Source organism: Benincasa hispida, chromosome 3, assembly GCF_027475165.1.
Source record: "Benincasa hispida cultivar pf3 chromosome 3, pf3_genome.v1.1, whole genome shotgun sequence".
In the NCBI taxonomy this organism is placed as follows: Eukaryota; Viridiplantae; Streptophyta; class Magnoliopsida; order Cucurbitales; family Cucurbitaceae; genus Benincasa; species Benincasa hispida.
In genome coordinates this window covers 58,880,029-58,896,757 of record NC_143480.1, presented here as the reverse complement: position 1 = coordinate 58,896,757, position 16,729 = coordinate 58,880,029, and the positions used below count along the sequence as shown (strand labels likewise).

At 37.6% G+C, this 16,729-nt stretch overlaps 1 protein-coding gene across 7 annotated transcripts in view; it reads left to right on the top strand.

Annotated features, from left to right (window-relative positions):
- The first annotated feature begins 253 nt into the window (after positions 1-253).
- Positions 254-16,729, top strand: part of LOC120069453 (3'-5'-exoribonuclease family protein) — a 45,999-nt gene continuing 29,523 nt past the window's right edge. For 6 of the 7 annotated variants that reach the window (XR_005479536.2, XR_005479535.2, XR_016528630.1 and 3 more), the window contains exons 1-5: positions 254-490; positions 683-860; positions 991-1,040; positions 1,118-1,187; positions 1,292-1,397. Coding sequence is in view for 4 of the 7 variants with exons in the window: in XM_039021218.2 (XP_038877146.1) it covers positions 698-860; positions 991-1,040; positions 1,118-1,187; positions 1,292-1,397 (389 nt within the window). In the remaining 3 variants the exon portion in view is untranslated. Of the gene's footprint in view, positions 491-682; positions 861-990; positions 1,041-1,112; positions 1,188-1,291; positions 1,398-16,729 lie in introns of all 7 variants that reach the window. The other variant, XM_039021220.2, reaches the window with a different exon arrangement.

Below are 16,729 nucleotides of genomic sequence, written 5' to 3'. Positions count from 1 at the left end.
ATAACAAACCTGATTTTATTTACTAACAATTTTATTATTTTGAATACTCTACCCATTGAATTATAAGTGCATGGTAAACATACTCCATGACAATCATATTACTATTGCAAAATGCATAAATAAAAGCGATCAAACTCAATTCAAATAACTTTTCAAACAAAATTACACAACTTTTTATTACATGGAATACCCATGGGCTAAAATGTATGTTTTAAAACCTACTAAATAGACTTCAAACTCAAATCTCAAAACCAACATTGTATTTTTTAATGTATGTTAAGTGAGTAAATCTAGGTTAAGTGTGTCCGAGTGGGGGAAAAAATTGTGAAACTTCATCTTTGCTTCACGAACGCCGCGCGGAGAGACCCCCACCTTGCCTCTCTCTCTCTCTCTCACGCGAACCCCCTCGCCGCCGTCCGCTGCTCGGAGCCGCTCTGCCCCCGCCGCCCGCCCTCGCATCCGCGCCGCCTCTGCCCGCCGTCAACCGCCTGTGAGAGCTTCTCTACCGTCTCTTTCTCTCTTTAAAATCTTTTCTTTGCACAATGTCGCCACCGTTGCACCGCCAACAGCCGAGCGCCGCCGCTCCGACCTATTTGGAATTGTTTTTTTTTTTTTTTTTTTGCTTTATCATTTTAAAATCAAGATTTCAAATTACAACTGGTTTCCAATTTCTGTAAAACAGATAAGAGTACAAACAATGGGACTGCCAAATGCTGCTTCTGGCGACTTGTCGTCAGAAATGGAAGTTGATGCTTTTAGACGACTGTTTCCAATTCAGTTTTATGAGCGCCATCTTGCGGAATCAATACGTCCTGATGGAAGAGGTCTGGGAAAAGCTAGAGACACAACCATTGCTCTTGGTTAGTTTTAGGCTTTGATTTTCAGTAATTTGCCATTTCTTATCTTACCATTGCCACGTTGTGTTATCATCTTGAGTTCGCTTGATTGATTTGACACTCAAAACTCAATTTGGGTATCGTGTGAATTTAGGACCAGTATCATCTGCAAATGGGTCAGCCCTGGCTAAGATTGGTTCGACGGTGAGTGCCTCCACACTTAACCTTATCATATGTGCTAGGGTTTTGTGATGGTTTGTTCTTATTTTGATATAGTGCAGACAATGTTGGCTGCTATTAAGATGGAAGTAATGACGCCTTTTATAGAGTCACCGGATGAGGGTTGCATAGGTTGGCCATTGTCAATTGCTAGATATTTTTTTTATCATTGTTCATCGTAATATTTATGATAACATCCTACACATCTTGCTGATATCGAGTCTATCTTTTTCTAGCTATTGATTTCCACATGCCTCCAATATGCTCTCCAATTGTTAGGCCTGGGAGACCAGCTGAAGCAGCACCTGTGATTTCAAAGCAGTTATCTGACACTATTTCGAGGTACCATTTCACAACTTTTTGCAATTTTACTTTCACATATTGCAATTTGCAGATGATATTCTTCAATTAGGTGTGGATGGCAATCAAGCTTTAGAAAATATCATGAATACTATTGAAGTGTTTGAGATGGCTCTCACTTTAAATTTAGAGAAAAGAAAATTTTCGTATGAATAATCTCAATAATCATTTTTAAACACAACAACAAGATTTATCCAAAGAATCTTGGGCAGTTTCAAACACGATCTGCACTACAAGATTCATGCTAGTGGGCAGTTTCTTTGGTTTGAAAGAAATCAAAGGGTGTTCCATGATAAAGCTCTTGGTTGCTAAGATCGATTCGAATCAGCCCGTCGGCTTGCTTCTTCTTGGTGTATCCTCTCTAAGCACTTTAATGTCTACAGTTTATCAGAATTCAATCTCAATTGGAGGGTGTTTGCCTCCCTCTCAACTGATGGTTTTTAGTCTCTTTAGCAGCTAGCAGTTTTCTTTGATTTTTCAGACCGTTTGTTTATGTTTTTGCCCTGGTGTTTGTTCTTTTCAGGGAGTGTAATGCTTTGCGCTTTTCATTTATTTATAAGCTAGTCTTAGTTTGTTTTTGGATGTGATGAGGGCGCTAAGAGGGTGTCAACCTAGTTGAGATGTCCGGGTGCGCTAGCTGATCCGTTTGGTGTTCGGTTGTTATTTAGCTCATTGTAACCCTCTTGTACTTTGGGCTTTTGCTCACTATTCTCTTATATCAATGAATTGTTTCCTTTCAAAAAAAAATAGATTACTATTATTAATCTTTGAGGCTTTGTCATTTGTATATAAACTTATGTTCTTCTTCTATGTATATAAACTTATGTTCTTCTACATATATTATTTATTTATTTATTTATTGCGCCTCGCTTCGCTTGAGCGTCACCTTTTTGTCGCCTCTCGCCTCTTGCCTTGATGCAATCAAGGGACTTGACGCCTTGAGGTGCGCCTTGCGCTTTGAAAACACTGCTTTCTAGTCCCCTACTTATTATTTGTCTTTGTTTCGGGCTCCTTCCTCTATCATTAGTCACCTTGACAAGTTGGTTCGTGATTTTTTTTTGGGAGGGTTCTGGAGGTGTTGGTGGTATGCATAATGTGAACTAGGTTATTTCTCAACGGCTTTAGTTATTAGGTTGTGTTGGCATTAGTAATTTTAAGCATCATAATTCTGCCCTTCTCACTAAGTGGACTTGGCGTTTCTTAACAGAGTATGATACCTTATGGAGGAATCTTATTGTGGCTAAATATTATTCCTTTAATTGTAATTGGCCCTCTCCTATATCTCGAGGTTCTTCTAAAGCTCCTTGGCGTTTCATTTGTTAGTATATTGATTTGGCTATGACTCGTATTAGTCGTCGAATTGGTGATTGAGTTTCTACGTCTTCTTGACATGGCTCTTGGCTTAGTTGTGGTGTTCTTGCCATAACATATCCGCGGCTTTTCTGAATTGCACAACAAGCGGAGGTTTCTGTGGCAAATGTCTGGGTTCCTTTTACTTCTACTTGGAATTTAAATTTACGGTGTAATCTTACTGTGTTGAAGATTTTTGAATGGGCCTCTTTATCTCTTTATTTGGCCTCTGTCACTTTGCGCTCCTCCCCTGATTCTTGGTTCTGGCCACTTGATCATTTTTCTAAATTTATTGTTAAATCTCGTATGACTGATTTAGTGGGTGCTATGGATTTAACTCAATCTAATCTTTATTCCGTGATTTGGAAAGATAGATATCCAAAAAAGATTAAAATCTTTCTTTGGGAGCTTAGCTGGGTGCCATCAATACTGTTGACTGTTTGCACCGCCGTTTGCCTTATATGTCTCTCTCCCCCTTGGTGTCATATGTGTTGTAGGCATGTTGAAATGCGGGTTCATTTGTTTTTGCACTGTTCCTTTGCTGCTAGTTTTTGGGATATTGTTTTGTTTGCTTTTGGATTGTCCTATACTAGCCCTAATAGCATCTCTAACATTTTGGCATCATTGCTGGTGGGTCATCCTTTTGGTGGTACTAGGAAGACAACTTGGTTGGCCATTATTCGTGCTTTCTTTTGGAGCTTATGGAATGAGAGGAACAGACGGCTATTTCATAATTCTTTTTCCTCTTTTCCTTGTTTTATGGAACTTGTATTGTCTGTACTTTCTCTTGGTGTAAAACCAATTACCATTTGTTCATTTCAGCTTATTCTTTTTAGTTAGTAATTGACTTTCTCTCCTGTAATCCCTTGTAATTCTTGGGGTTCTCCCTTATTTCACATTAATGAATTATTTCTTTTACCCAAAAAAAAATCGATTGCATCCCCTCCTCTATATCCGTTGCCCATTTCCCCTCAATGGAGCTTGTTGGCACAAATTCCTTCTTTGATGCCTTTCAACATTTGTGAAGATCCTTCCACATATGAGCTTTCAATTATAAGCTCACTGGAAGTTTCAGATTTGAGTCGCATTGTAGTTGTTTCCTGCTTCTCTATATTTCCTTTGCTGATTCTTCTTTCTTTGCTTTGATATATGCTAATTTTCTCTCCCCTCTTTCTTATCTCTTTGTAGAGATTCTCAAGGAGCCTCTCTTGCAATGCTTTCACATCCCTCTCTATCTCCAATAGTGTCTCATTCAACCGATCACGATTCATTTCTAAAATTGGTGTTCCATGAATGACTTTGATACCAATTTGTTAGGATACCTCCTAACAAGAGAACTCAAGAACACAAAGAACAAACAAGAAAACTAAAACATAAAATTATATTGTAATATCAATAAAGAAACCACAATATACCTCAACACATTTTAGAGGGCCGAGAATCCTCTCCCAAATTTCCAATTAGGAAATCACCACAAAATTCTTCACAGCCCTAGCCATACTCTCTCATACTATTTATAACCAAAAAATCTAACATACTTAGTATCTAATTACTAGAATGCCCCTTACTACTCATCATACTAATTATCCCAATACATTTCTAACTAGGGGCCTTGTAAATACATAATATATTCCATGCCTCCAAATTAAAGAAAAGATTGGATCAAGACTAGAGTCTTGGAGAATTCTAGAAGGATTCTTGAAGTAGAAGTTTTTTTATTAATGAGACAAAATGATAGCTAAGTTCCCTTTAAATAGGCCTAAAGGGAAAGGGCTTGTATACACCTAAATAACTAACTAATCTTAAACTCTTTTAAATAGACCCTAAGGGGAAGGGTGGTTTCACACCTAAACTAAAATTAAAAACTGAAATTATTAAAAGTAAGAGTATACAATAGGTCAAATACAAGAAATATCCAAAATGACCTTGATACCCCTACATCAACTCGGCCCCCTTAAAATTAAACTTGTCCTCGAGTTTAAGTTCAAAGCTTGAACTCATTAGAACATGATAAGGAAAGATGTCTGTTACATTGAATGTGTTGCGGATGTTGAATGATGCTGGGAGTCCTATTTTATATGCATTATCGTTTAACTTCTCGAAATTAGTAAAGGGTCCAAACTTTTTGTTGTGATTTAGAAGCAATGAGCGCAATGATGCAGGGACAATAAGGCTTTCAAAATTCAGAGATAACTCAAGATGGGTTATGAGATGTGTTGTTTGGCCGGTTTATGGAGGTCGATACTTCATTCACGTGCCAGAAGGTCCATCGCAGCAAGGGTGGCATGCTCTTTTAGACATGTTGAAAAACTTCCTCCAGAAATGAGAACACGATAAGCTCAATTATCTGCAACAGCAGGAAGTAGAAGCTCCAAAAAATGGTAAAATCCCAATAAAGCACCAAACCTCAAAGACGCAAAACTCGAGCTATGCAGATATTGTGAAGAATTTAAGCTACTCACAGTCCTCTTTTTCATACCTAACAAAACAGAGCAAGGAAAAACATAGGAAATAATGAAGGCCCCTGTTTCAGCCATGGCAAAACAGAGCAAGAACCTTTTTTGGGTTCAAAAGAAATCTGATGTTTTTAAAGAAGACTCTATTAATCTATGGATTGTCTCAAGGTTGTTTGCATTTGATGAGTGGAAGAAGATTGCTTAAACAATGGAAACATTTTTCAACACTAAAGTAATTTTCAATCCTCTGTTCGCGGATAAGGCTCTGATTAAAATAGATGAAGGCTGGATTGGAAGATTTAATTGAAAATCCAGGTAAATGGCAAGTCTGTGGCACCTTTCACCTACTGTTTGAAAAGTGGAATAGGTTCAATCACAGCAGGCCAGTGTTCATGAAAGGCTATGGGGGATGGTTGTCGATAAGAAACCTTTTATTAGATTATTGGAGCAGAAACACTTCTGAAGCTATTGGAGTGCCTTGAAAGTATTTCCTCAGAAATGCTGAACCTCCTAGACTGTTTCAAAGCTAAGATCTGTGTTAAAAGGAACCTGTGCAGTTTCTTGCCAGCAACTATCGAGATTTAAGGACGGAAACAGAGGCAACATGTTTTTAAACTTTGGTGATATTGAATTAATGGAAGCTTCTAAGATTACTCACGGTGATCTTTATGTTAAAGATTTTTCAAATCCCATTGACTTAGGGCGATTGAATCTTGTTTTACAAGATGAAGATATTGATTCGAACTCGATAAATCCAGATTGGAAATTCCTTGAAATATCTCAGAAAATGCCGAACAATGCAAGGGATTCCTTTATGGCTCTAGTCAAGAACGTTTCTCAATCAATGCACCAAGTTCTAAACACGAATCATACTCTTTCGGAAAATCTTCAAACATATCCTTTGGTGGCGGTTATCTTGCCGGACCTGAAGAAGAAAACAAAGGTAAGTCATTCAGGTGAGAACACGAAAGAGGTAGTTGAAGAGAACTATAATTAGGAGAGAGAAAAATGTTGCTAAGCCAATAGATGCACCAGGAGAAAATTCATTGTCAGCACTAAAAGCTGTTAAGTTTGTGCCTCTTGACATTCCATCCGGAGTTCCTCACCGGCCATCTGTCTCCAAGCCTTCTGGAGTTTTGAATACCCCTGACAGCTCTTCACCTAATGAGTTAATAGAACCGTTGGATTCAAAAGTCGGCTCCTCATCAAAAAACAAAAAATTTAGCCCGCAACACTTGAAGAGAGCTTCAAGATTGTTTAAGCCTTGTCCCAGATAAGTATAGTGTTAACCCTGATTTCTTGGAGGAATGCTGCGTCCAAGCATAAGTCCAATCTCTTGATAACAGGAGGTCCAAATTAGACAGTGATTCGGTAGTCAGTGCAAGTAGTGAGGATTCAAAAAACTTTGGGGAAGAAGTTGACCAAGAGGTTCCACTGCCTAATGATAATTTTGGAGATGATTTGAAGGCTTTGTTCTAGACTACAAAAGATAAATGGAAAACTTTCACTGGTCAGATCCATATTATAGGGAATTGATTGAAAAGGATGATGGTAATCCAAGTCCCTGCCCTCTTTGCCTTTTTCCGATATTCCTGACCACCTTAAGTCCATAATCCAAGACCGGTGGACTTGTTTTGGGCTGTCATTTTTCCTTGCCTTCTTGGCCGCAATTGTCTTACTGTTTGTTCTATAATGAAGATTGTTTCTTGGAACACAAGGGGACGTGGAGATGTTCCCAAACAATTGGCCCTCAAAAGATTCCTCAAAAAACAACCCGGATTTAGTCCTCATTCAAGAATCGGAGGGAGTTGGGTTTGATTTAGCCTTTATCAAATTGTTATGGAGTTCTAAAGACACTGTTTGGAAGTTTGTTGAAGTTTTTGGTAAGTTAGGAGGCATTTTGACAATGTGGGATGAGAGCAAGATCATGGTTTCAGAAACTCGAGGCTATTCATTATCAGTAAAATGTATTACAACTTGCAAGAAGATTCAAGGTTACAAACGTGCATGGTCCTAATGCTACAAAGAAAGGAGATATGTATGGCCAGAATTGTCTTCCCTCGCAGATTATTGCATAGAGCCATGGTGTATTGGGGTGATTTCAACATTACTTGTTGAGCTCAAGAAAGATTCCCGTTCGGCAGAGTAACGAAAGGTATGAGAAAAGTCAATAGTTTCATTGAATCCGTCAATCTCATGGGAATCCCTCTCTCAAATGGAAGATTTACTTGGTCACATGAAGGTAGGATGGTGTCTCGATCACTTTTAGACCGCTTCTTTATTACTAAAGAATGGGATGAATTATTTCAAAATACTCTAATCAGCCGACAGTCTCGTATCTTTTCAGACCATTTTCCTTTATTACTTGAGGCTGGTTCATTCAGTTGGGGTCCGTTTCCTTTCAGGTTTTGGAACAGCTGGTTACTTAACAAAAGTGTGTTCAAATTGTTGAAGGAGCCCTAGGAAACACAAGAGTAAACGGTTGGGCTGGATTTGTCCTTAATATAAAATTGAGAAAAGTCAAATCTGCCTTGAAGGCTTGGCATGCTGATTTTGTAGAGTTGCAAAAACAGATAGAAGAAGAGATGCTGAAAGAACTTGAAAAATGTGACGAGCTGGCTGAATCAGTCAATCCGAATTGGACATCGATAGAAGAATTTCCTTGAAGGAAGATTTATTAAACATTTACAAGCAGGAAGAAAGGAACCTAATTTAGAAAAGTAAGTTAAATTAGATCAGATTGGACGATGAAAACTGGCTTCTTCCATTGTTTTTTGGCAGCAAAAAAGAGAGGAGAAATTTGATTACGGAATTGATGAACGATCAAGGTGTACCAACCACCTCATTTCGGGAAATTGAAAGCCTTGTTCTAGGCTTTTATGAATCTTTGTACAAGACTTCACTTGGAACCCAATACATCCCCCTCAACTTTGATTGGCCTCCTGTAACCTCAAACCAGAACAGTTTGCTCACTACTCATTTTACAGAGGAGGAAATTAGAATGGCTTTTCTAGGAAAAAGCAAAGCTCCAGATCCCGACAGCTTCACAGTTGAATTTCTTCTCAGATTTTGGGATTTGGTAAAAGGAAACTTCATGACGTTTGATCAGTTTTATGATTATGGAAGATTAAATGCATGCATTCAAGAAATCTTCATTTGTCTGATTCAGGAAAAAGTTGATGCTGTTTTTATCAAAGACTTTAGACCAATCACCTCACTACTTCTACTTACAAGGTATTTGCAAAAGTTCTGGCAGAAAGATTAAAAGAAAATAATGCCATCTATTAATATATCAAGGACTTGGTTAAAAGTTGAACCATTGGCAGCATTTAAGATCGGCAATAGTAGAAGGTTGGATGGATTTTATTCCACTAAAAACTTGCTTCCCAAGACTTTACACTATGTTGATTTTATTTTGTCCCTATGTATTTGTGTCAGCTCTCATTTTCTTTATATTGCATTGTATTCAGCATGATTATTGGGTTGTAGCTCTTGGCTTACTTTTTAGGATAGGATGAGAGTGCCAAAGAGGTCAACCTAGTTGAGATGTCCGAGTGCACTCGCTGATCCTTATGTCTTGTTTTAGTGTCTTCACAAACATCTTGTATCGTCTTTCATTATCTTAATGAAGAGGCTTGTTTCCTTTTTCAAGAAATAATGCCATCTATCGTTTTCCCGACGCGAAGTGTCTTCATAAAGGGAAGAAAAATTCTCGATCATGTCCTAATAGCAAATGAAGTTTTGGAAGAATATCGGGCCAAGAAGAAAAGAGGTTGGATCCTTAAATTGGATCTCAAGAAAGCTTTTGATCGTGTAGAATGGGACTTTCTTGAAAAGATTATGTGCTGCAAAAACTTCGACCCTAAATGGATTTCTTGGATTTTGGGTTGCGTTAGAAACCCTAGATATTCAGTTTTTATTAATGGAAGACTACGAGGAAGGATCACTGCAACTAGGGGACTTAGACAAGATGACCCCTTTTCACCCTTTCTTTTCCTTTTAGTAAGCGAAGTCTTGGGAGCACTTTTGGAGAAGTATATGGCAACGGGCTGTTTGAAGGTTTTGTGGTAGGAAAGGAGAAGATCCATGTTTCCATGTTTGAAGGTTTTGTGGTAGGAAAGGAGAAGATCCATGTTTCCATGTTTGAAGGTTTTGTGGTAGGAAAGGAGAAGATCCATGTTTCCATCCTCCAATTTGCCGATGGTACTCTCATTTTTTGCAAGTATGATGATGATACGATTGCAAAACTAAGACAAACCTTAGAGTTGTTTGAATGGAGTTCAAGTCAGAAGATTAATTGGGAAAAATCCGGTTTGTGTGGCATTAATATAGATGAAAATAAGCTACTGCCAATTGCTTCTAGATTGAACTGTAAAGTTGCTCATTTACCTCTTATGTGCCTCGATATAGAAAATCAAATCTTCCCTTCCTATATTTTTCTTAGAAAGAAGTACGTGAAAATTTTTCTTCCTAAATTGGTGGAATTTCAGGAGAAAATAATTTTATCAAGGTAATTTGAATTGATTTTAAATGGAAGTCATGTGAAAATAGTCATAAGTCACTACCAAAGGATCTAATCTTGTGAAAGATTTTAATTTTAATTGATTCAGCTGGTGCAGTTTAGAGGTTTAAATTAATCTTTTCCCTTTGTTTAGTATAAATTTAGGGAATCCAAATGATAATAGTTATGAATCACTCCTTTTATTATGTGTATTGCTTGCCTCTACTAATTTTTGGAAATACTTTGCCCACCTCAAGGGGCAAACTGGAATTAGTGGGCATCTTCAGATGTTCCATATTCTGATTATCATGACACTCTTGGAGTTGTCAAGAAACTTTCTAGTGGTCAAGGTATCCAAAAGGAAGAGTACAACTAACTAATTTGGAAGAGCAAAGGCCCAAATAAAATCTCTTCTTATTGTGGATTTCTCTGTTAGGTATCAATAATTCTGCACTCAGGAAAATATCCAACAAGAACGAAACAGGGGAAAATATCTCCCTTGAGTTACGATATTCACGAGTATACCCAGCCAACTATTACAATATTCAGAAAGTTCACAAGCAAAGGAAATACAGAGAGATAACAAGATAATAAAGCAAGAATAAAGAAGCAAGAAGTTGATAAGGGCTGACTCGAGAGCGCTTTCCTCTCCAAAAGCTTTCACAAACTCCAAATTCTCCACACCCTAAAATGGTATCATAAACCCCTACTTAAACCTCATAGAAATGGCCCACCTCCAGCCTTGTAACTGAATTTCCACGATCCTACATCTCTAATTCTCCCTTGCCAGTTGCCACTGTCTTTACCTTTTTACCCTTTCTTTCATATGTGTGAATGATAGGAGGTCTTGCATTTTCTTCTCAATATATTAAACACTATAAACAGACTAAAAAAGGAAACAATAATTTTGTTTTATGCCCCTTTGGTGTGTCCTTTGCTACTGGAGTATAGAGTATTGGAAATCTCAACCATATCTTTCACTATCGTGCTATCTTTCTTGTTTTTTGTCAACTGCTTTGCTCCTTTGCTCGGCAGATTTGGCAATTAGTGTTGAAAGTGTTTGAGCTGTTTTGGTATTTTTCAAAAGTGTCCTCTCCTACATTTTGTCAACTTCTTTATGAAGCCTCTTTTAAGAAGCAAGACAAAACTCTCATGGTGGCGGTGAAAACTTGTAGAAAAACAGTCTTGAAAGAAACAAGAGGCTTTTTGGAGGAAAAAGAGAAAATATGAGTGATATGTGGGAGATTTTGTAGACAAAGACAAGATCTATGGAAGGATTGCTGGATGGGGAGGAGCCTCTTCTAAGAAACACATACACAGATACATGATACGGATACGATATGATACGGGGATACGTCAATTTCTAAAAAACTAAGATACGGATACGTTGAAGATACGTGTATGTATGTATGTATATATATATAATGTCTAATTAATTGCTATAGTACTTATTTTAAGTTAGATTAAAATAGACTAAAAAAGAGAATGAAAACTTGAAAAAAAAATCTAGTAACGTCGAGTGATTGTTGAGCGACTAGAGTAGATGGTAGGAAAGAAGACAAGATGAAGATTGAAGATTGAAATTGAGGATGAAGGGGGTGTGAATCATGATTTCTAATAGTGAGAGAGAATGGAAGAATGAAGATTTAATTACATTTCGGGTTTTTTCTAAAATTTTTTTTATGTTTTTATCATTTTTAATTTATTTTGTTTTGGATTGCTTAATTTAAGTGGACTTTTATGTTTTGAAGTGATTTTAAAACGGTTGAAATCACTTTTGTCATTTTCAAAATCATCGTGAAATATGTTGAATCCTTCAAAACTAATTTTGATGATATGAAAATTGCATTTAGAAGTGTAAATTTGAAAACTAAATTAATTTTGAGTAATTAAAAGTGTTTTCGAGTGATTTTAAAAATGAAAAAAGTGATTTTTGATGATTTTAAAATCTCTCCTAAACATGCACTAAAATAAAATGGGGTGTGGGTTGGGCTTAAATTTGAAGAAAAAATTGACCCACGTATCCTCTTCACGTATCTGGAAGCAGATATGCGTATCTGAAAATTAAAAAAAAAAAAATCAGATACTTTAAATCATGTATCAGACACGTATCTACCACGTATCTGTACGTATCCGTATTTGATACCGATTCTTTGCATAGTTAAAAGTATCTGTGCTTCCTAGAGCCTCTTTGTGCCATTTTTGTGGATATATCGCCTCTCGAATAACAAGTTACATCCAATGGTCTCTGTGTTACCTTCCTCTAATCCTTCTTCCTCCATTCCATATCTTTGGATTTCCAAAGACCTTTGACAAATTGAGAGGTCCTTTGCAAAGTCATATCAAGATAATTTTCTTTAGAATTTGGTGGGCCCTCTTTTGGCAAATACTTTGTAGATCCTATGGTCCAATATAGTGAACAAAGCTCTTCTATCTAGGATATGGGTTGAAAGAAATTAGCAGGCTTTTTTCATGATAGATAAAACCCTCTTGGTCTTTTCGCTTGGATTTAGCTCATCTTCTTGCATTATCATGCTGTTCTCATTCAAAGGCTTTCTCGAATTATTCCATTCAAGACGTTTGCTTGAATTGAAATGCTTTCATTTTCTCTGTTTAATTTAGTTTGTATCTTTTACTGTTAACAGATATTTATCGTTATTTTTAAATTGGTCATGTGTTACCCAGTCGCAGAATGCTACGCTAATTGCTCATTTTTTAGAAGCTGAAATATTTTTGGCCTTAAAATCCCTTGGCAAGAATAAAGCCCCAGGTTCGGATGGTTTTATAATGGAGTTCCTCTCTAGATTCAGGTATTTGGCCAAAGAAAATTTTAAAGGGGTTCTCGAAGATTCTCATGAAAATGGAAGATTAAAATGCATGTGTCAGAGAAAACTTTATATGCTTAATTCAAAAAAAAGATGATGCAGCTTTGTAAAGGATTTTAGACCAATCAGCCTCACTACCTTAACCTATAAGGTAGTTGCAAAAGTCCTTGCAGAAAGATTGAAGAAGGTCATGAACATCATAATTGGCCCATCCCAAAATGCATTTATTGAAGGTAGACAAATATTAGACCCAGTGCTAATTGCTAATGAAGTCGTGGAAGATTATCAAGTAAAAAAGAAAAAGGGATGGATTCTTAAACTCGATCTGGAAAAAGCGGTTGACCGCATGGATTGGAACTTTCTAGAGAAAGTAATGGTTTAAAAATATTTTGACTCACGTTGGATCTCTTGGATTTTGGGTTGTATAAAAAATCCCAAATTCTCTATTATCATTAACAGAAGACCACGAGGTTGTATTCTTGCGTCTAGGGGATTAGACAAGGTGATCATTTGTCACCATTTATTTTCCTCCTAGTCAGCAAAGTGTTGGGTGCCCTTCTTGACAAGCTTTATGGAAATGGCCTATTTGAAGGTTTTGTGGTTGGAAAGGAGAAGATTCATGTTCCATTACATCAATTTGTAGACAGCACTCTTATTTTTTGCAAATATGATAACGGAATGTTATTGAAACTGAAAGAGGCCATTAATCTTTTTGAATGGTGCTCAGAGCAAAAGGTGAATTGGAAAAAATCAACCTTAACTGGAGTCAACATAGATGAAAGTGAACTGTTGCAAATGGCTGGTTTGCTAAATTGTAAGGCTGAAATGCTGCCTTTTATTTATCTTGGTTTTCTAGGGGGGTTATCCAAAGCAAGTTTCATTTTGGCAGCTAGTGATAGATAAGGTTCATAAAAAACTGGATAAATGGAAAAGATTTAACCTGTCAAGAGGAGGAAGAGCTACTTTATGCAACTCAGTTCTCTCCAATCTTCCAACTTATTATATGTCCTTATTTGCAATGCCAGAGAAAAAGTGATATCTACATTAGAAAGAATTATGCAAAATTTCTTTTGGGAAGAACATAAAGGAAGCAAAGTGATAGAATACCAAACTAGGATTGGAGATTTTATTATATTCAAGTTGAATTGTGAGAGTACAAGAACTGAAAGTAAAGAAAGCTAGCCTGCTTCCTCTCACAGGCGAGAGCAAAGCTTAAACCTCACTATCGACTACCCCAAATATTCACTAAGAACTCCCCAGTTCTCTTTCCTCCTCGTTTTAACATATCATCAGTTTCCTAACTAGTCCACCAGTAGACGTGGTCCCCATCTCCCTAACTGAAGTGCCTTCCTCTTTTCTAAATTTTCCCATATTACCCTTACTCTTCCTCCTTTGATACTGAAATAATATTGGTGGTCTATCATTACCTCCCCCTCCACATTTACCTTGTCCTCAAGGTAAAAAGTCGGGAATTGTTTTTGAAAACCATCCACTATCTACTAGGTTGCCTCATGCCTTGGCAAACCCTTCCATTTCACCAAAACTTCTTGTCCATTGTGTGAAGCATGAGGACGATATCCCAACACCTCTTTTGGTTCAGTCAACCATTTATGACTCTCATTGACCAATGGGTCCATTGTTTGAGCTTCACACTATTGTCCCACCACTTTTTTCAACTGTGATACGTGAAAAATAAGGTGTATGACTGCTGTTGGAGGAAGTTCCAACTTGTAGGCAACCATCCCAATCCTTTCAACGACTTTATACGGCCCAAAGTACTTGGGAGACAACTTCACATACCGCTGTTGTCGTACAAAAAATTGTCTATAAGGCCCGAGCTTCAATAAAACTCAATCTCCCACCTGAAACTCCACATCACGTCTCTTCTTTTCAGCATATTTCTTCATTTTGTCTTGAGCCACTCGCAAATGTTCCTTGAGAACACGTAAAACCTCGTCCCTATCCCTCAGTTGCTGGTCTAAGGTAGCATTTGAAGTACAAGTATCACCATAATAAATCAAGGAAGGAGGCAGTCGTCCATATACAATCTAAAAGGGGGTCATTCCAGTCGACGCATTATATGTGGTATTATACCAATATTCAGCCTAATGCAATTAATTAATCCATTCATTTGGCCGTTCTCCACAAAAGACGCAAGTACATCTCCACACTGGGATTAACTACCTCAGTTTGCCCGTCAGATTGTGGATGATAAGCCGTACTTCGATGTAGTTTAGTACCTGAGAGACGGAAAAGTTCCTGCTAGAAATCACTCACAAACACCTTGTCTCGATCAGATACAATGGACTTTGGAATCCCAGGTAGCTTAACTACTTTCCTACGAAACACATTAGCTACAACTTCAGTACTCAAGGGATGTTTTAAGACCAAAAAATGTCCATACTTACTCAATTTGTCCACCACAACTAGGATTACATCATGACCCTTGGCCTTTGGTATCCCTCTATAAAATCCATTGAGATGTCAGCCCAAACTATATCAGGAATTGTTAGTGGCATCAATAATCCTGCTGGAGACAGAGCCAAAGTCTTGTTTCTTTGACAAACCATGCATTCCTCTACGTATTTCTTTAATCCTTCTTCATTCCCTCCCAATACAACTCCCTTGATAAACGTTTATAAATCCTCAAAAAACCAGAATGGCCACCAAACAATGAAACATGGTATGTGTGTAAAATAGTAGGAATTAAAATAGATGTTTTGGATAGTACTAACCTCCCTTTATATTTCAACACTCCTTGCTGTAAAGGAAAATCTTCCTTCTGTAGCACCCTGGCTTTGATATCCTATAATTTAGCATCTCGTTCAACTTCTCTTTGGATGGCTGCTATGTCTAGCAGCGTAGGGGCAGTCAAGTTCGTGAGCTAAACATTGGATTCTACTTGTGATAATGCATATGTTGCTCCATTTTCAAGTCTAGGTCGGTAAATCACTTCAAAGTCATACCCCAACAGCTTCACAACCCACTTTTGATGTTGCGGTTGTATGGTCCTCTGTTCCAACAAAAATTTCAGCGCCTTCTGGTCCGTCTTGATCACAAACTTTCTCCCCAACAAATATGGTCTCCACCTCTACACAGCCATGACCACCGTCAGTAGCTCTCTTTCGTACACCGGCTTGGCTCGATCTCTCATAGATAAAGTATGACTATAGAAGGCAATCGGACGTTTTTGTTGTACTAGCACAGCTCCGATTCCATAACCTAAAGTATCAGTCTGCACCTCAAAAGGCAAACTAAAATCCGGTAATGCTAGCATGAGCAACGTCATCATAGCATTTTTCAACTTTTCAAATGCTTTCTGAGCCTTTTCTAACGATTGGAATGCCCCTCCTTTCAGTATAAGTCAATGGAACTGCTATACTCCCATAATTTTGCACAAAACGCCTATTCCTGACAACCCTAAGAATCCCTGTATCTCTTTGATAGTCTAGAGCGTTGGCCACTCCAATATAGCTCTTACCTTCTTCGTATCCACCTCCACTCCCTTTTTCGAGATTATATATCCCAAATATTCCACGCGCTCCTTAGCAAACTGACACTTCTTACAATTAGCATATAATTTGTTCTCCCTCAGAATAGCTAGTACTACTTCCAGGTGTTGCAAGTGATCTTCCAAATTCTTGCTGTACACCAATATGTCATCGAAGAAAACTAAGACGAAATGTCGTAGGTATGGTTTAAAGATGGTGTTCATCAAAGCTCGAAAGGTGGAAGGAGCATTGATTAGTCCAAAGGTATTACCAAAAACTCATAATGGTCTTCATGGGTTCTAAAGGTTGTTTTCTCAATATTTCATGGATACATTCTTATCTGATGATATCTAGACTTAAAGTCTAACTTAGAAAATAACTCTGCCCTATTCAGTTCATCAAACAATTCTTCTACCATGGGTATAGGAAATTTGTCTGGAATAGTTGCATTTCTTAGAGCTCTGTAATCTATACAAAATTGCCAGCCTCCATCCGTCTTTCTCACCAACAATACTGGGCTCGAATACAAACTTGTCTTGGGTCTTATAATCCCCGAATCCAACATCTCTTCCACTAGTTTTTCCATTTCAGCTTTTTGTTGATAAGCATAACGATACGGTCTTACATTGATTGGATTCGTCCTCTCCTTTAGGTGGATGTGGTGCTCAATACTTCTTCGCGAAGGAAGCTC